The sequence below is a fragment of the Mesoplodon mirus genome (genome assembly GCF_964341445.2).
Source record: "Mesoplodon mirus genome assembly, chromosome: 4".
In the NCBI taxonomy this organism is placed as follows: Eukaryota; Metazoa; Chordata; class Mammalia; order Artiodactyla; family Ziphiidae; genus Mesoplodon; species Mesoplodon mirus.
In genome coordinates this window covers 55,696,486-55,716,554 of record NC_138979.1, presented here as the reverse complement: position 1 = coordinate 55,716,554, position 20,069 = coordinate 55,696,486, and the positions used below count along the sequence as shown (strand labels likewise).

At 52.0% G+C, this 20,069-nt stretch overlaps 1 protein-coding gene across 6 annotated transcripts in view; it reads left to right on the top strand.

The window, feature by feature from the left end:
* The first annotated feature begins 2,772 nt into the window (after window positions 1-2,772).
* Window positions 2,773-20,069, top strand: part of IGDCC4 (immunoglobulin superfamily DCC subclass member 4) — a 37,913-nt gene continuing 20,616 nt past the window's right edge. For all 6 annotated transcript variants that reach the window (XM_082616686.1, XM_082616683.1, XM_082616687.1 and 3 more), the window contains exons 1-3: window positions 2,773-2,868; window positions 12,179-12,520; window positions 13,222-13,363. In XM_082616686.1, the coding sequence (XP_082472812.1) occupies window positions 2,799-2,868; window positions 12,179-12,520; window positions 13,222-13,363 (554 nt within the window). In that variant the 5' untranslated portion in view covers window positions 2,773-2,798. The remainder of the gene's footprint in view (window positions 2,869-12,178; window positions 12,521-13,221; window positions 13,364-20,069) is intronic.

The following is a 20,069-nucleotide window of genomic DNA, read 5'->3' as shown; positions in this document are numbered from 1 at the left end:
TTGGGCTTCCCTCGTGGCGCAGTGGTTGAGAGTCCGCCTGCCGATGCAGGGGACACAGGTTCGTGCCCTGGTCTGGGAAGATCCCACATGCCACAGAGCGGCTCGTCCCATGAGCCATGGCTGCTGAGCCTGCGCGTCCGGAGCCTGTGCTCCGCAACGGGAGAGGCCACAACAGTGAGAGGCCCGTGTACCGCAAAAAAAAAAAAAAAAAAAAAAAAAAATCCCTGTCCTTACAAAGCCCACTTTCTGGTTGGGAGGACAGACTACAAATAAAATAAGTAAAACATAGAGCATGTTAGAAAGACGGGACTAAAGACTGTTAGATAGGGACTTCCCTGGTGGCGCAGTGGTTAAGAATCCGCCTGCCAATTCAGGGCACGTGGGTTCGATCCCTGGTCCAGGAAGATCCCACATGCCGCAGAGCAACTAAGCCCGTGTGCCACAACTACTAAGCCCGTGTGTCACAACTACTGAGCCCGCAAGCCACAACTACTGAAGCCCGCACGCCTAGAGCCCGTGCTCTGCAATGAGAAGCCCTTGCACCGCAATGAAGAGTAGCCACCGCTCACCACAACTAGTGAAATCCCCTGCGCAGCAATGAACACCCCCCAAAAAAAAAAGTCGAGTTATGGCGGTGGTGGTGGGGAGTTGTGAGGATATGAGGGGTGGAGGACAGAGCTCTAGACCTGCACTAGCTGGGCAAAGGTCTAGAGGCTGGAGGGAGGGGACTGACTGCTATCAAGTTACAGCAAGGAGACTGGTGTGGCTGGAGAGGCAGTGAGCAAAGGGGATGGCGTAGAAGGTGAGGTCAGAGGTAAAACAGCCCTCCAGATCACATAGGCTTTCCGGTCATAAGAAGGACTTTAGCTTTTGCTCAGAGCTAGGAGGCACTGGTGGGTTTTGAGCAGAGAAGTGGCATGATCTCGTTCCCATTTTAATAGGATCACTCGATGCTGTATTGAGATAAGACTGAAGTGGGAGAATGACATAAACAAGTGAGGGGCCTATTGTGACAATCCAGGTGAGAGGTGATGGTGCTTGGATCAAGGTGGTAGCAGGAAGGTGAAGTGTGAAGGATGTGAAAGTGAAGAGTTAAGGATGGCTCCAATGTTTCTGACCTGAGCATCAGGGAGGATGGAGCTGCTACGATCTGAGATGGGGGAGACTGTGGGAGAAGCAGGTTTAATAGGGAGGATCAGAGCTCAGTTTGGGACCTGTTAAATTTGTTTTTGTTTTTTTAAATTTTTTGGCCAAGCTGAGCGGCTTGCAGGGATCTTAGTTCCCCGGCAGTGAAAGCACGGAGTCCTAACCTCTGGACCACCAGGGAATTCCCTGGACAGGTTAAATTTGAGATGCCTATTAGCCAATGGAAATGTTGAGCAGGCAGATGGATACACAAGTCTGGAGTTCAGGGGAGAAGGTCCAGGCTGAGATATAAATGTAGGCATCTTCAGCATAAAGATGTAATTTAAAGCCTTGATGACCAGATGAGACCACTAAGAGAAACAAGTAGGAGTGATGGGCTAAGTCAAATGCTGCTGATGGGCCTGGCAATGAATGAATAAATGCCAGAACCCGTTAGACCTGCAAAGTGCTGGTCATTATTGAGGGTTAGCTAGCAACAGATGGGTAAAGTACCTTCTGGGTACAGAGACAAAATGGCTCTAAGCCATGGGAACACTGGAGATAGAGGGGATGAAGAACCATGGCGTCTTGGTCTTGGAAAGGACATTAAACAGGTCATTCAATCTGTACTCCTCTCCCTACACTTTGCCTGATCATTGAATCCCTGGCTTTAGAAAAAGAACTGTTTATGGGATACTGAGACAATCAGTCTGGCTAGGACAGAGAAAGCACAGTTGAAAAATGAGTGGGAAATGACCTTCTGGAGTCAGAAAATCAGGGTTCAGGTCCTGCATCTGCTGCTCCCTAGCCTCGGGTCCTTAAGCAAGTCACTTCACCTCCTCCAGCCTCAGTTTCCCTGCATGTAAAGATGGGAGCAATCAAACCTTCCTTGTCTCTCCCAGGGTTGCAGAGAGGTCTGAGTGTGGCAGTGCTTGGGGTAGAGTAAATGCCCTGCTGGGGTTGGTTATTACAAGAGCAAAAGAAGCAGGTCAAGAGAAGCCATCAGCTTGGAAGGGCGAGGTAAATGGGGATGAGGAGGGAACCGCCATGTCTTCAGCGGGTCTGCCGGTGGAGAAGCTAATGAGGATTCAGGCCAGGACCTGGGCTGGAATGGACTGGCTCAAGTGGCAAGATGGGGTCATCGGACAGAAACCCAGGCCTTGAATCTGCCTCCAGCGAGCCTGGGACCGAGAGATGTTGGAGACCCTGAGGCAGCGGCAGAGAAAAGAAATAGAGACACCGAGGTAGAAAGAGACCCCGAGACAGAGAGACGAAGAGACAGACCAAGAAACAAGCTGCCCAAATGGGGGGGCCCATGGAGATCCGGAGAGGGCGAGGCAGAGGGGCGCAGACCCCAGCAGAGCTGAGCCCCTGCGCGGCGCAGGTCACAGCGCGCGGGCCAGAGTCCCCTGCGGGGCCCGACCGGCCGCGCCCGCTGGGCGCCCCCGTCCGGGCTGCTCGCCCAAGATGGCGATGGAGGGGCGGGCGAGCCGGCGGCAGCCCGGGCCCCCGCGCCGGCCCCCGCTCGGGCCGGGGCCCCCGAGGCCGCGCCCCCGCCCGCGGCGCCGCGCCTCCCCGGGCCACTGAAGCCCGGCGCGCCCTCCCCCGGCAGCGGCGGCCGAGGCGCGGGGAGGAGGAGGCGGCGGCGGCGGCGGCAGCCCGGGCCCGGCCCCATGGCGCGGGGGGACGCTGGCCGCGGCGGCGGGCTCATCGCGCTGACCTTCTGCCTGCTGGCCGCGCGCGGTAAGGGCGGGCGCTGAGGCAACGGCGGGAGCGGCTGCGGGGTGACTGTGCGTCGGTACCCGGGGCTGCGCCGGCTGTGGGGCCGGCGCGTCCCGAGTCCCGAGCGAGCGCTGGGGCCGGGGGGCGCGGGCTGCGCGTCCTTGTGCCCGCGAAGCCTGCGCTCTGGGGTCTGCGAGCCGCGGTCGGGGACGTTTGCGGCGCGTACTTGTCCGCAGGGGGTGTGTGTCCTTGGTCTGCGGAGTCCGGAGTGAGAGTGAGAGTGAGAGAGAGAGAGAGAGAGAGAGAGAGAGAGAGAGAGAGAGAGAGAGAGAGAGAGAGAGAGAGAGTGTGTGTGTGTGTGTGTGTGCGGTCGCGCGCGCGCGCGCGACCGCGTGCAGAGAATGGGGAGGGGGCTTCTGCGGGGCGTACGTGTCCGCAGCGCGTGGCCGGTCGCGGCGTGGCATCGCGGGCCGTGGCTGAGGTGCCGGTGGTTTGTGCAGGGCGGGCTCTGCCTTTACCGCGCGTGTCTCCGGGTTGGGAGTGTAAAGGGGTGTGTGTGTGGGGGGGTGTCTGCACCTCCATTTGTGTGTCGAGAGCGTGTGTAATTGTGTTTATGGGGCTGAGCTAATATTTGGCCTTGGCTCTCGGAGAGTGTCCATGTCCTTGGTGGGGGGACAGAAGCATGAGATTGCGGATTGACTGGGAACAGTGGTGATAAAATACTCAACTTTGTCCGGTGGGTGTGGTCCCTGAAGCTGGGTGGGGCTGGGCGGAGGGGGTGGGGAGCGCGGGAGTGTTGCCCCCTCCAAACCGAGGCCGGGAGTGGGCTGGGGGAGGGCGCAGGAAACCAGTTGCTTTCGTGGACTTGTCCGACACCCGCTCTCAGGATGGGACGCGTGTCACTCCTGCTCCACCCCCAGGGGCAGATCTGAGAAGGGTGGACGGGGTCAGCAAGGCCTCCTCCAACCCCCCACCTCAATGCGAGGTGACGGTGGGTAAGAGTCAGAGTTGCCCTCACTGGAGAGAAGGCTGGGGATGGGGTGACGGAGTCCCAAGCGTCTCTGCCTAGGGAGCCTTCTTCCACCCCCAGCCCTCTCCCTTTCGGTCCTGTGTGCGTTTCGGAGCGGCCCGTGGGCTAGGTGGTTGGTAGGGCTGGGGAGGGGGATGGGCTGCCCGCTTTGTTCGCCTAGTTCTCGCCTTCCCAGCCGAGGGGGGAGCTGAGGATGTGTCCGGAGCCAGTCGGGGAGGGACTTGACGGTGGGGGTGGGGAGGGGGATTTCTCTCCAGCTGCTGTGGCTTTCCAGAGAGACTCAGCCAGGCCACGTGGGAGGGAGGCAGGGACGGCGGAGGGGGGAAGGAGCCTCCGCCTGGCCCGCCCCGGCCCATCTCCAGGAAGCCCAAACAGCGGGTGGGAAAGTCTCGGGAACTACTCGGACCCCCTCTCTGCCTACAAAGACACGCCCCTTTTCAGACCTGACTGCGGACCCGGCAGGAGGCCGCCTGGGGGCGGGGTCCCGGCGACTAGGCTAGGGAAGTGGCGGGCCTGGGGTTGTCAGGTGGAGGGGGAGGGGAAGTGCCAGAGGAGCGTCTGTCCTCCTGGAGGCCAGGGGATTAACGAATAGTTGGGCCCACCCTCTTCTGCTCTTCTGAGAGCTCCGGACCGGGCTCGGGGTCATCTAGCAAAGCGGAATCAGGACTGGGAACTGCACTCACTCGGGCATTATGGAGTATCGGTGGGGCCTCCCTGCGAGGGGCTCAGTTTCCTCTCTGGGGCTCCCGAGTGCACAAGGCAGGGGCAGGGCCCGAGCTGGGGCTCCCTTGGCAGCAGTGTGCGTGGCTGAAGCAACTACTCTGCTCGCCCTCAGTCCTAAATCCTTTGAGTGTGCAAAGCTCGTCAGGCCTGGGGACACTCCTATAGAGTTCTGACTAGCCTCCCCGATCTGGACGGAGGCCATTTATTCATTCATTCAACAAATATTTACTGAGTACCCTTTTCGGCTAGCACGTGACTGGTGCCTGAAATATAGTAAATAAGGAGGAGACTGACAGGTAGTCTAGAAAGGTCAGGAAAGGCTTCCTCCAGGAAGTGGTAAATAATAGAGCTCAGTGCAGAGGGTCAGTTGGCCCTGCAGGAGAGTGATGATGGGGAGAGTTTTTCAGAGAGAACAGCATGTGCAAACGCTCAGGGGTGACTTCGTTTAGACCACTGAATGAAGCTAAATCTGTCTGGAGTTTAGAGCACAAGGCAGGAGGGTGGGGCAGGTTAGAGAGGAATGGGACAGGGGCCACAGAGTGTCAAAAGAGAAGGCTGAAGATGGAGGCTGGAGCCAACTCATGAAGGGGCTTGTAAGCCCCACCAAGGTTTCTGGCCTGAGAGCCTGCATGAGCCCTTGGAGGGTTTTAAGATCAGCTTTGCATCAGCTCACTCCAGCCGATGTGGAGAATGATTGGACACGATGGAGGCAGGAAGCTGCAGCTTCTTGGGAGGCTGTGGTAGTAATCCAGAAGAGAGGATGTTGCTGGCAACTAGAGTAGTGGCAATTGGGATGGCCACAGTGGATTCTAGAGATATTTAGGAAGTAGAATCGGCAGGATGTGAGGATAGATTGAGTTTGTAGGGAGTGAGGGAGAGAGAAGTAAAACATAATAGACACTTCAGCAGCCTCGACATGGCAAAATGAAGGGCTGGTGTTGGAGTCAAGATAGTGACTGCCTGTCTCCCCCGAACACTGCTCTTGGGTCAGGGCTTGGGAACTGGGGAGATGTATGCGAATGGGACTCCTGTCTGGGGGTAGTGGTGGGATGCCAAATGCTCTGTTTTCACCACATGCAAGAAGTGGGGTTCTCCCTTCCACCCAGTCAGAATTTGGGGGGTGGTGATGCCAGAGGTCAGTAGCAGGAGGGCTCTGAGAACAAGAGAGCTGCTTTCTCCTCACTGGGGAAACTCCCCCCTCCATCCCTTTCTCAGCCCAGAAGTTCAGAGGCCAGCTTCAGTTAGCTGGGGTGTTGGGGCCCTCTCTGACCTCATCTTGGAGATTAGGAACCAGGTCAAATATATTGTGTTGGCCAAAAAGTTCGTTCAGGTTTTTCCATAAGAAAAATGTTACGGAAAACCTGAACAAATTTTTTGGCCAACCCAATAGTTTCTCTTAATAGTGAATCTAAATAATCCAGAAGTTAAACCTTCATTGATCCTGTATGTATTTTCATGGCCCAAGTAATCATACATTATGTGTAAATCAGCATTTCCTTTCTTTTCTCCTAAAGGTAGTACATTGTTTCAAGTTGAGTAATCCCACAATTAGCATCATTGAATGTCAGCACTGAGGGGAATTTAGAAATAATTTTAGCATGAACCCATTTTACAGATGAGAAAACTGAGTGACTTCCCAGAGTTACATGGATGGGGACTGAACTGGGACTGGAACCAGTCTCCTGGCTCTTGGAGCAGCCGTACTTTCCCGGGATTTGGTACACATGAACGCAAGTTCAGTCTCTCTTCACGCCCTCCCCCTCACCTGAGAAGTTATCAACAACTTTGGGCTTGGCCCCCCTCAGGTGGTGTGTTTGGGTCTGGGCTCTGGAATCCACTCTGCTCCACCCATCCCCACCCACCGCATCCTGTTCTGCCTCCGCTGTTTCTGAGGTACAGAAACCAGACTTGACACAGAATTCCAGATGCAGAACAGATGTCATTGCCAAGCAGGCCTGGGGGCTCCCAGCTCCCCCGGTTGGGGGGAAGGAAGAGGAAGAGTGGTTCTGATGGGGGAGGACCCCAGCCGCAGCCTGGTCAGAGGCAGGTGACGGCACCTGGGGGGAGAGAAGAAAACCAGAGAGAGCATGACCTGGGCCTGACGTGCGGAGAAATGGAATCCTTGTCCTTGGGGCTGGCTGTGCTGCCAGCTACTAATGCCTCACTGCTGAAGCTGAGGAATTCCTCTGGAATTGAGGGGCTGTGGGGTCACTGTGGTCCGGGAAGCCGAGGCTCAGTAAATTCTCTCTCAGGTGCAGACCTGAGCATGGAAGCTGGTGCAGAGCCAAGACTTCCAGATGGTTCGATAGGGGCTCATTACCTTGTCACATAGTTTGGAGCTCTGGCAAATGAATGGAGCATAGAGAGACAAGGTTGGGCACACAAGGAAGGTATTTTTTTTTTATACATCTTTATTGGAGTATAATTGCTTTACAGTGGTGTGTTAGTTTCTGCTTTATAACAAAGTGAATCAACTATACATATACATATATCCCCATATCTCCTCCCTCTTGCGTCTGAGGAAGGTACTTTTAATCAGACCATCCATATAGCAGAAGAGGTGAGGTAGTGAGCTCCCCAGTCCTGGTAATGTTTAAGTAGAAGAGTTTCTTTCAATGTGAGTTTGCTGTTCTGTCTCGGTGCTTCTTTTTTTTTTTTTTTTTTTTTTTTTTTAATTTATTTTTTGGCCACGCCAGGCGGCTTGCGGGATTTTAGTCCTTAGTTCCCTGACCAGGGATGGAGCTTGGGCCCACGGCAGTGAAAACGCGGAGTCCTAACCACCAGACCACCAGGGAATTCCCTGTCTTGGTGCTTTTTAAGCATTTTGTTACATGTCTCATAGGTGCCACATAGTATGCTAGGCAGTTTCCACGTATATTATCCACATCATCCCCAGCCCTGAAGGTAGTTCCTATAATTTTCCAGATAAGGAAATTGAGGCTTGGAAAAGTAGGAGGGGCTCTGTGTCTTACCTTGTTGAGTGTGTCTCCGCATGTCCACTCATCTGTTCAAGAACTGTTTATTGAGCACCTACTATGTGCCAGACAGTGTTTTAGGTCCTAGGGAATTAGAATGCTGACTAGGACAATAATCTTGGGCTTGTTGCCTAGCTGGCAGAAAAGCAAGTCAAAAATCTAGAGTGCTAATTGCAATGACCCAGGTGCCCAGGGTCCTATGGGGCAGAAAAAAAGGAGAGACGTCTAAATCAGACCCCAGGATGGCACAGCTACTGAAGGAAGAGGGAGCAGCATAAGCAACGCATGGAACAGCATTGTGCTTTCAGAGAACGGGAAGTGGTTTAGTCTGGTGGGGACCCAGGGTGACAGGGAACAGGAGGTAGGCAGGTCAAGCTGAGTGGCTTTGCTCTCAAGTCTGCTGAGGCTGAGCCTGTCTCCTGAGGATCACAGATGAAGGGAACGCTGCCTTCCCTGTGTCCCAGGCAACTATCCCAAGCTCTCCTTCCAGCTGTTGTGGGAGGGGCTTAGTGTGTGGTAAGGGAGGTAGCCAAGGTGGGGGGCGGGGAAGGAGGTTTCTGGAAGAAACTGACTTGTGTCTCCTGGGAGAGGAGTGTGGTGATGGCGTCATGGAGAATTGCCCGTGTAGACCGAAAACAAGTTGTAAATCTGGTGGGCCCTGAAATTAAAAAATGACAAGGCATTGATGTTTGTGGCAAGTTCTTGGCTTAATGAAGGAGGCATCTCGGCTTTGTTCCCCACCCCATCCCCCAGTCCCAGCCTCTTTCCTGAGAGTTCACTGAGGAATGGAACCCTGGCTTATGCCAGGCCCACACTAGTCCCACAAAACAGCACTGAGCTGGCCCTGGGGCTCAGCAGCAAATCTCCTTTCTGTCTGGGTTCTAATTGGCCTCATAAAATCTAATTTATCCTGTAAATGGGTAAAATAATGTCAGAAGAAGGAGACTGAGAGATGGCCCTGGGGCTCCTAAGCATAGAAGCTCCATGTCTCTGGCAGGGTCCCACCGAGGAGACTGAGGAGAAGGGATTGTGGGAGAGGGAGTTCCCCTCGAGGCAGAAAGCTGGCCAACAGCAAGTGTCCGTTATGTCCACCCAGTCCTTAGAGGGAGCACTGAGAAGTGCTCCTGGGGGGTGGCAGGAAAGGGGCAGCCACGAAACCACTGGACAAACAAGGTCCACTCCCCAGAGCATCACTTTTCCAAAAAGATTTGGTGGTGTAGGAACCACATTTACATTAAAACAAACACTGCTAGGTAATGGAATAGGATGCAAAATGTGCCAGAGGTTTAAAAATAAAAACATTTCAGGTAGTCAGCAAGCCTCCTGAGTACATTCTCCTCTGCCGCTGGGAGAATTTTGGTGAAAATGAGAAATGTGGCGACTCTTCATTTTAAGACTGGGGAAACCAAGGCTGAAAGGAGGAAAGCGGACCCAGTGTCATACAACCCATGATGGACCCAGAACTCTGACCCCAGGCCAAGGCTTGTCCCACCACATCCCATGGTCCACCTTAGGCAAGAAGGCAAGAGGAAGAATGGGTAAGGGACCTCCAAGTGGCTACATGATGTGAGACCCAGGAAAACCCTTCCCTGGGGAAGGCAGGGGCAGCTTCACGGAGGGATGTGGCACCTGCGGTGAGCCCCTAAGGATGCACGTCCTGGGCACAGAAGCTGGGTTGGGTGCTGGGGCAGAGAGAACCCTCTTATTTGGGAGCACCTGTCTCCTTAATGCTTGGTTCATGCCCAGGATGTCCAAGAAGAACAGTTTCCCCAGACTGTCTCCCAGAGAGGTGAGAACCTCCCCTTTTGGGCCTCGGTTTCCCCATCTATAAAATGAGCAATCTCAGGCTCTGCATACGTTTCCATCAACGTGGGCTGGCGTGGGCTCCTGGCACAGCCCTGTACCCCCACAGGGATCCCAGGTTCTCCCCACATCTACATCCCTGTTGGTTTCCCATTCCGCATTGCCTTGTTGGGTGCTGGGCTCCTCCGAGGTGGGGCAGCCAGACATCTGCTGATCCATGAATATTCAGGAAGGGAATCGGAGCCTCCTCTGGGCTCCCCAGCAAGCCCCAGCCCCTCTGGCCGCCGTCCTGCCCGCAGGAGCCCAGGCTGCTGACAGACCCAGCAGCTGCTCGGGCCCCAACTGTTCACATTGTTTGTTCAGCGCAGCGGGGGATTTTCCAAGCCCCGGACGTGCTTTGGGGGGTAGGGAGGCTGCCGGAGGGCTCAGGGATTCGTGTCATGTGGGGCTTTTCCCCCCTGAAACTCAAACCGACTGCTCAGCGGCTGGAATGGGGCAATTGGAAGCCACTGGGCTGAGAGCCCGGGCTGGCCTTCCCCCCACCGTGTTTGCATCAGAATCTAGGGCCTCAGATAGAGAAGGGACTGGATGTTAAGAATAGCGATTTGCATTTGTACATCCCTTTCCAGTTTACGAAATGCCTTTAAAGAATGAGCTCCCATTCTTTGATTGATGCCCGTTAGGCTCTGGGCTGGAGACCTGACCAACATCATCGTGTTTAATCCTCACAGGCTCCATAGTATCGCCTTCATTTTTACAGATGTGGAAACTGGGCCCCAGAGAGGTAAAGTGGCTCATCACGTAGCTGGTAGGTGGAGCAGCAAGACTGGAACCTTGATCTTCTGCCCCAGGGTCAGATGCTCTTTCCACCCCAGCTCATGGCCCCCAGTGATGCGAATGCCAGTTTGGTTTCCCCAGTTAGACTGGAAACTGAGTGAGGGCAAGGGCTGCCTTCTCCTTGCTGCACCCACTAGTAATGCTGAGCCCAGTTGTGCAGCTGGAGGTGCCAGCGGAGCCTTTAAGAAAGGCAGAGGCCTGTTCAGACCCTGTCTGTCTGTCCTTCCCACTGTGGTGTCAGAGGCCTGGCTTCTGCCCTGGCCTCCTTATCTCAGCCAGTTAGGACCTCTCTTCTCCCCTCAGTCTTGACCCTCTTCAGGGGTTTAAATGTTGGCATATATGTGTGTCCAGGTGTTGATGGGTGTGGCAGAGACGGGGGAGCACGTGTTTAGGTATGGCAGGTCGTGTCTACAGTTTTGTGTGTGTGTCTAGATGATGTTCTCTATCTGTTCAGGAGTAGGTGAGTCCAGCTCACTGAACAATCCTAGCATCATAGAATCTTCGACATCACCCGCTACATTTGAGTAAACTAGAGCCCAGAGGTGGAAGTGACTGGCCCAAGGCCACACAGCTAGACTGTGACAGAGCTGGGTCTAGAACTGAGGGTCGCCGGAGTCCTTAGCCACTGTGCTTTCTGCATGCCCCTGACAGGGCTCTGTCAGCCCTGGCCTGCCTTGTAATGAGTGTGGACCATTGTCCTCACCTCTGTCCCTGGCTCACTCTCAGACGCACCACTGTGCCTTTAAGCAAGGTGTCAGGCCAGAGGATAAGAGGGCACCTCGGGGCATTAAGCTTTTATGGGACAGGAAGGCAGCAGGTCAACCGTCTGGAAGAGAACCAACTATTTCTCTATGAATAACGGTTACTGGGCCTTGCTGAGATAGATGTTGGTTAAAATGATAAAAATTGGCATTTGTGTGTTTTTGCCTTGACCCTGGGATGGCATTCCCTTCCTCCATTGTTCTCCTGCTCTTCCCTTTGCGGCCAGGGCAGTGTTGGAGCTGCAGGCTCTTCTGGGGCATCTGGAAAAGGTTAGGGACTGGGTTCTGCACTGGCTTGCTGCGTGGCTTTGGGGGAATCAGCTGCAGGAAGGAGAGCTTACCTGTCCCAGTCACTGCGGCAGAAGTGGTTTGGGTAATAGTGGTCAGGACGATCTGTCGGATTCCAGGAGAGGGAATGACATTACTGAGCCCCAGTTCTGTGCCAGGCCAGCCACTGTGCTGTACCCCTTTAGCACACAGCATCTCATTGAGCACTCACAACGGCCCTCTGAGGAAGGAATGACTATGTCTTTTTAAATTGAGATGCAATTCACAGACCACAAAATTCACCGTTTAAAGTGTACAAATCAGTGGTTTCAAGTATATTCACAAGGTTGTGCAACCATCACCACTATCTAATTCTAGAACATTTTCATCACCTAAAAAAGAAACCTTCGATCCCTTCGCCAACTCTCCTCATTCTCCCCTCTCCCCAGTCCCTGGCAACCATTAATCTACGTTCTGTCTCTATGGATTTGCCTATTCTGGACATTTCACAGAAATGAGATCATACAATATGTGGCATTTCGTAACTGACTTCTTTCACTTTGAGGAAAGTTTTCAAGGTTTATTCATGTTGTAGCAAGTGTCAGTACTTCATTTCTTTGGATGGCTGAGTAATATATTTATCTATTCATCAGGTGATCAGGCATTTGGGTTGCTTCTACTTTTTTGCTAAGAACTGTGTTATTTTGTGGATGAGGAAGCTGAGCAGCGGGGGAAGGATGGGAACGAAGTGCAGCCGTTGGCCCAAGATCACAGTTAGTCAGAGGCAGAGCCAGGATCCAGACACAGGTCTCTCCGTGAGACCTCTTTCTCTGAGGTTTGCCCTCCTCGACCCGGGGTGGGTGACTCGGGCTCCGGAGGCTGTGGGATGTAGGAGGACACACACTGATGACCCTGGTGCCCCCTCCTCTACGCAGGGGAGCAGCCGTTGCCCCGGAAGACGACTGTGTCGCTGAGCTGTGGAGCAGGGCCACTGCAAGTGATCCTGGGCCCAGAGCAAGCCACGGTGCTGGACTGCGGTCTGGGGGCGGCTACTGCAGGACATCCCCCCAGCGTCACGTGGAGCAAGGATGGAGGCGTCTTGCCCAAGCACAACCACCTTCGCCTGCTACCCAATGGCTCCCTGTGGCTGTCCCAGCTGCCAGCTCCCGATGGCACTGACCCTGGGGCTTCAGAGGTCATTGAGGGCAGCTATTCCTGCCTGGCCCGCAGCCCCGTTGGAGTGGTGGCCAGCCAGGCTGCGGTGGTCAAGCTTGCCAGTAAGTGCTACATCTTGGACTGAGCCGAGGCCCATAAGACGTGGGGTGTGGGAAGTGGGGTCTGCAGTTAGATACTCGCACAAAGTTTTGTCTCTGAGCCACGCCCCCTCTCCCTGCCTCCTGTGCTGCTCAGTGGGTCCCTTCCTGGTATTGTCTGCCTCACTGTTCAATAGTCTCATTTCTTCCCTGCTCTTCTGCTCCTCCTCCTTTTCCTTCCCTGTGAGTCTGAGAGTCTCGACTTGTGCTCTCCTCCAGGAAGCCTGCCAGAGAGGTTTGTAAGCATGTCAGGGGCACAAAGGTGCTCCCCACCCCCATAGCAGGTGGAGTGTGTAGACCCGAGCTGTGTGTTGTCCAGCTCACTCACTCTTGGGGGTTCTCAGGAGGCACAGATCACCATGAAACAATTTGGGGGCCAGAAGAAATGCACATCTTACTGTAGTCCAACCATATGGTGATGTAAGGCAGGGGGACTTTGGAATTCATTCTGCCTGCAGCATCTGACCAGTCATCACCACTTCTTATTCTCCGACTGCCTCATTCCAACTGTGTCTCTGTCGGTCTGAATTCTTTTTGCGTGTGTTTCTGTCAACCTGTGTCTCTCTGTGTCCGTGTGTGTGCATGTTTCCCGTCTCTGCTCGCTGTGGCCTCCTTTCTTGTGTTCCTCTCCTGTCCCTGCGTTTTCTCACTGTCCTCATCCCCAGCACTTGCAGGCTTCTCCCTGCACCCGCAGTCTCAGACGGTAGAGGAGAACGGGACCGCTCGGTTTCAGTGCCACATTGAAGGACTGCCAGCACCTGTCATTACTTGGGAGAAGGACCAGGTGACGTTGCCTGAGGAGCCTCGGTGAGTGTCCTGTGGGCAAGAGGAGAGTGGGTCCCAGGGGGCAGCCAAGGAGGGCTCTGGGATGTGCTCAGGAACTGGGCTTCTTAGAGTCAGGGTGGCTCCCTTTGTCCAAACTGACTTAGGAGCCAACCACCACCTGACGCTCAGCCCATTTCTGGTCCCAAAGAGAAGTTGGGTCAGAAGTTTTTGCTCCCTGGGAGGAAAGCCACCCACCAAGCTATGGGGCTTGGGTAGAGAGCAGTTATCGAGTCCTTCAGAGCATATGTAGTCCAACCACTTGCCTTATTGAGAAGGAGACCAAGGGCCAGAGAAGAGCTGTGCTTTAACCAAGGCCACACGGTGAGTCATTGGCAGAACGTTTGTTGTTCGTTCTGGGCCCAGAGGCTGCTGGGAGGGTTTCCCTTTGCAGGTTCCTCTGGAGTTTCTACCTTGGAGGCATAACTTCTCTTCCCCTCTCAGTTCCATTCAGTGGGGTGCAGCATCTGATAACCAGGTTGTGGAGGTCCTTCCTGTTTCACCCTCCTCTCTCCCCATAAAGGCAATGGAGCAATCCTAGGGAAGGGTTTCTAGGGCAGAAGAGAAGCAGATACCTAAAAATGCAGGACCTGATCCCTACTGCGGCCTCCTGGGAAGGCCCAGATGTACACACAGCATGTCCAGAAAGCACGAGGCTCATTTGCATCTGTGGTCTTGGAACTGGACTCATGACTCGGCTGCCACCACATGGAGTCTTACACCTTTGGAAATGTGGCTCCAGAGGCCTTTTCCAACCACGCTGCTGTCCTCTCCCTGCATCTCTCTAGCTGTAGTTACCAGCTCACACTCTCCTCTCCCAGCATAGGTGGGATTCCTTAGGCTCAGAAACACTGGTTTCCAGCTCTCCCTGCCCTGGAACTAACCTGTCTTCAGTGTATTGAGTTGTCCCATCTCCTCTGACTTTTGCCCGTGTCTAGGTAGGGGTGAGAGTGTAAGAGAAGCTTCTAGATAGAAAAGCCCCAGGCCACATCTCTGCAACAGTTGTGAGGAAGAAGGGCGAGAGGTCAAGATATAAGTGATCCTGTTGACTTTGGTGATCAGTCAGCCCCACTGGTCCAGTGGGTTGGATTAGATCATGGTTTCCAAAGTGTGTTCTTTTCTAGAACGTTAGTCCCTAAAGATGATTCTTGAAAAAAAAAGTATTCCGTAGTCAAATAAGATGAGGAAACTGCCTATAAATCTCCCTCTTGGAGTTGACAGGGCCCTGAGAAGCCCTGTACTGAGAAACCTGTTTAACTTGTTTAACCAAATGCTTCCTAGACTCATTTGCCCAAAGCCCCTCTTGCAGGAACCCCGTTAACATCCTAGGAATGAGCATTCCAGGGAGGAGACCTTGGGAATGCTAACCCAGCCTTCCTAGCACTGACATTTTAAGTTCTATGCCTTTTTTTTTTTTGGCCGCACCGCATGGCTTGTGGGACTTTAGTTCCCTGACCTAAGAGATCGAACCCTGGCCCCCTGCATTGGGAGCACAGTGTCTTAATCACTGGACCACCAGGGAAGTCCCAAGTTCTATGCCTTTTAAATGTGGAGCCTCTCACCGCTGTGAGAGAGTTGTTGGATGAGAACCAAGTGAGAGTCTACTCCTGGGACAGCCCCCAGAGAGGGTGGGAGAGAGCAGAAAACTCTCCCCGCGTTAAAAGTCACAAGAGGCTTCACTTAATTAGAGCTGTGTTTCCTCACTTAATCCTTCCCATGATCCTTCAAGGTAAGTGTTCCTTATTTTTCATATTTTCCTCTATTTACTTATAGTTTATATTCCTATTAGATGCATTTTTCAAATTCATATAGACAAAAAAGAAGAAACAAAAATGGCTCGTCCTCTTATCACCCATAGAAAGCCTCTGCTAGTTTTGATGTCTATCCTCTGGACTTTCCCCCTGTATGTTTATAAATATTCTCTTTAAAATTTTGGATCATATTGTACATACTGGGTTTTTTGTTCACTCACCTTTTTTTTAGAAAACAAAAATGGGATTATATTGCAACTTCTTTTTTTTCACTTAACACATAAGGAACCCCCTTCCAGGTCTATCTGTATGGCTGTGGCAGATACTGTTATCTGAATTCTTAAATGAGGGAACTGAGGATCAGAGACAGAAGTCACTTGCCCCAGGTCACACAGCTAGAGTATGTGACAGCGGAGCCCTGGGGTGGATGATTTGGTGGTTGGAGTGGGGAAGCCACAGGGTCTGAAGAAACTCCTGTTGCAGGCTGGCTTAGAGTTGGAGTGGTCCAGCTGTGCTCAGAGCAGAGAAGTTACTTCCCCAAAGTTTCTCAGCAAACAGAGGAGTTCCCTCACCTCCCAACATCTAGTTCAGGCCTCTCCCAGGAGGCTGGAGCTGCCAGTTCCTGGCCTCTGGGAGTGTTTGCCCCCAAGTCCTCTGAAAAGTGATCCTCATCTATAAATAAGCCAGGCTCACATGTCCCAGCACATTGTGTGTGGGGGGGAATAAAGAAATATCTAAAACAGCAGCTTGATTATGCCCAAGGTATGTATTTTTACACATACCCAGATAGAGTTCACATAGAAATATGCTATTCATAAACTCAACCCAGTGATTTGAAGGAGACCATATGCCTTGGTGTAGGCTGTGCACATGTGCAATTAATAAGCACACTCTGTCAGGGTCTATGTTCATATTTTGGGAACTGATGGTAAACACTAGACCCTGAGGCAATTCCCTGATACTTTTACTAATTTCTAATGATAGGGGATAATTTTTCTTCCACGGGAACCAGTAATCAATGAGAGCAATGTTTCCCAGATCGCAGGCATTCACAAACCCCTGTCATATTTTTGGCCATCCCTCAGCCATTTATACAGCACTTAATACATTTCTTCAAATCAACTCTCTCTTTTGTAACTTTAACACATACTAAAAAGGAACATTATCTCACTGCAGTAAAATGGAAAACCGGCAGCACTGACCTTAAATAGAAGGTAGCCATAAAAATAAATATATAACCACTGGAATAAAAACCTGTGTCTAGATCCACTTGAAATCATTTTGTTATCACCATTCACTCACACTTGAAAACCATGGCACTAATGGATTTAATTACTGCAGGCTCCCTAGTCCAGTCCTCTGCCCTACCCATCTCCTAGGGTCCAACGTGTCGGTCAGCCTCATGTGACCCTCGGCTAGTGTCCCTTTTCCCTGGGTGGATCTCTGAACGGCTCAGGGTGGAGGCTCCTTGGCCCTCAGGAAATTCAGAGCAGCTGTCATTTCTCCTCTGTTCTTGAATCCCTGGGTCCAAGTGGCCTTTTGCAGGTATGGGCAGCAGGCTGAGGCTTAGGCTTGGAAAGAGAACGGTCCCCTCCTTTTAGCTAGAGGTTGCTTTTCATTCTATAAGTAGCTATTTTGTTTTATTTGAAATTTGAATTCATTTTAAAATGATAAAACATACTAACTTAAAGGGAAAAAAGTCACCTACAAACTGAGCACAGATAGCTGTTACCATTATCTAATGAGAGCTTATGACACATTAACAGGGTCGGGGTTGTGAAGTAGGCAAGAATTATGAAACCCATTTTTCAGATTAGAAACCTGAGGCCTGGACATGTGATGTCACTTGCTAAAAATCACATGTTGGAATCAATTCTCTCCTCTATGCCACAGCTGCCTTTATATTGGAGCCAGGAGTTACAAAACAAAGTGTACAAGGGCACATGCTTTTTTCCATTTAAATTTTTTTAAGTTTTATATTTCCAAACTAATAAATGTTCACTGTAACCAAGAAATTTAAAAATGCAACAAAAAAGAGCCCCACAGTAACCCCACTCCCAGAGAAAACCTCCACGAATGACGTGAGCTTTACCACCCTTGACTTTTTCTGCGCACATCCTAGCATATCATTTATCTATTTTCCAAAAATAGAATTGCTTCATAAACACTGATTTGTGAATTCTTTCCCCCCACTAACCAATATGTCTTGGACGTTCTTCCAAGGACAGAGCTTTTTAAAATACATTTTAACAAAGCAGAAGAGATTTTAAATGAACACTAAAAGTGGTTCCATTTCACTTGTGTTGGCTCTAGCAACAGCACCACACCCGCATTCATTCATTCAACACACGTAATTAAGGCAATGTTACTTGTCAAAGGAGGTGTTAGCTCTTGGATACCTGGAGCACAATTTCCCTGGAAAGAGTGAGAAACTTTGGGGTTAGGAAGTGTGGGCAGCTCCTGGCGTGAATCCTGCTGACAACAGCTGTGGAGACTGAGGAAGGAGGAAGGGTCTTACAGGCAAGAGAAGATTAGGTGGAGGAGACGTGGATGGGGATGGGGGCCTTGTTTCTGAGATGGGTCCTGCTTGTCCTTCCCCACTTGTCATTTCCCATCACATTTTCCATGGCAGCAGGCTGGGTCCTGGCCCAGGATTTTCTCTCCAACCACCCTGCCCCTTCTGGTCCCCTCTCCCCTGTGGGTCCCAGCACTGATGTGGGCAGCTCTTGGAACTGAGGGTAAGACTCTGGGGCAGAGATGGGTTTGCCTGTGAGCTGAGGGAAGGAGTGATGCAGGTTTATGTTTTTTCTCTAAGTCTTTGGGCCACAGCAGATTTCTAGGCTCACGGCCAGAATTCTCTCCCAACACCCTTGAGCTAGTTCTTTCCTCCTGTGTTTAGATTTTTCTCATACCCTGCTTTCCCCACGAGCCAAGGGATCTTCACCAAGTGCACAGCTGCCCCATTCCCTCCCTGACCTTGGCCTAGCCTACATCCACAGGCCACTTGCTCTAGTGAGAAATTAGAACTCTCACCCTCGAGCTGACCCTGCAGGGATCACAGCTAGAGGATTCAGGAAGACCCACTCCCTCCCTGCTTGGGCCAGAGCCCATTCTGCTTCCCACCACCCTGGCTCCCATGGGCACTTCCCTGCCTGGGATTGCACTTTCTCTCAAGCAAGGTCTCTGGGTCCTTCTAGCCCAAACTGCTTTCCAACCCTCACCAAAAGGGCAGAGAACAACACTCTCATCCATCCTGCCCCTCCTCAGTAGTGTACGTGTTGACTGGGACTTACTGGAGACCACGTCCCTTCCACTGGCATTCTCAGCCATCTAATGGCTGCTGAGACAAGCAAGTGAGAAGAACGTGGAATTTGGCACCAGAAGCCCTAGGTGCCAGTTTTAACTCTGCTCGAGCTGTGAGACCCTGGGAAAATACCCTACTCCCTCCAAGACTTAGTTTTGTCACCATTAAAATGAAGGCTGTGATCCCCTCTATCCCTTGGGCTTGTTTCGAGGTTCAGATGAGATAGTGTGAATAGAAGGGATTTTATCAGGGAGAGAGGAGGTAATACAGGCAGGGGGTAAACAAATTCAAACTATACAGAAGGTTATTTAATGAAAATTAAATCTCCCACGGACAGGTCCCAGGATCCCAGGTCCCCTCCCCAGAGATAGCCACTATTACCAGGGACATTCAGTGCAAAAGCATATAAGTGTACACGTCATACACACACTGTTCTGTACCATACATATTTTGGAGATGGTCTTATAGCAGTACACATGGAACTGTCTCCTTTTAACAGCTGCCTAACATTCCATTGTGTGAATGTACCCAGACCAATTTAGCTAGTTCCCACCCTACAGATGGGCATTTGGACTGTTGCCAGTCTTTTGCTATTACAGACAGGGCTGGAGTCAATATCGTTAGACATACGTTTTTGTGTACACGTACGAGAATATCTATGGGATGAAGTCCTTGAAGTGATGTTGCTGGTTCAAAAGGCACATGCAGGTTTGATCGTAAGATATCGCCAGCTTGCCCTTGAAAGAGGGTGTATTGATTTGGCGTGACCACCGACAAGACAGGACTGCCTTCCCCCATTCCCTCATCCACAAAGAGTGTTATTAAACCTTTTGATTGGACAAGCTATGTGCCCCCCCCAAAAAAAAGAAAGAAAATTTAAAAAACAAAAACTTTTGACCTTTGGGAATTCCCTGGTGGCACAGTGGTTAAGAATCCGCCTGCCAATGCAGGGGACACGGGCCCTGGTCCGGGAAGATCCCACATGCTGCGGAGCAACTGAACCCGTGTGCCGAAACTACTGAACCTGTGCTCTAGAGTCTGTGAACCACAACTACTGAGCCCGCGTGCTACAACTACTGAAGCCCACACGCCTAGAGCCTGTGCTCCGTAACAAGAGAAGCCACTGCAATGAGAAGCCTGTGCACCGCAATGAAGAGTAGCCCCCACTCACCGCAACTAGAGAAAGCCCGGGCGCAGCAACGAAGACCCAACGCAGCCAATAAATAAATTAATTAATTTAAAAAAAAACACTTGGGCCTCCCTGGTGGCGCAGTGGTTGAGAGTCCGCCTGCCGATGCAGGGGATACGGGTTCGTGCCCCGGTCTGGGAGGATCCCATATGCCGCGGAGCGGCTGGGCCCGTGAGCCATGGCCGCTGGGCCTGCGCGTCCGGAGCCTGTGCTCCGCAACGGGGGAGGCCACAGCAGTGAGAGGCCCGCATACCGCAAAAAGAAAAAAAAAAAAAAAAAAAAAAAACACTTTTGACCTTTGCTAATCTGATAGGTGAAAATGGTATCTTGTAGTTTTAATTTGCATTTCTTTTATTATGAGTGAAGCTTGAAAGTGAACTGCTCTAGGTATTTCAGGCCAGAGGGGAAGGTGGGTCCAGGACTGTTTGGGCGTGCTACCCTCCCTGA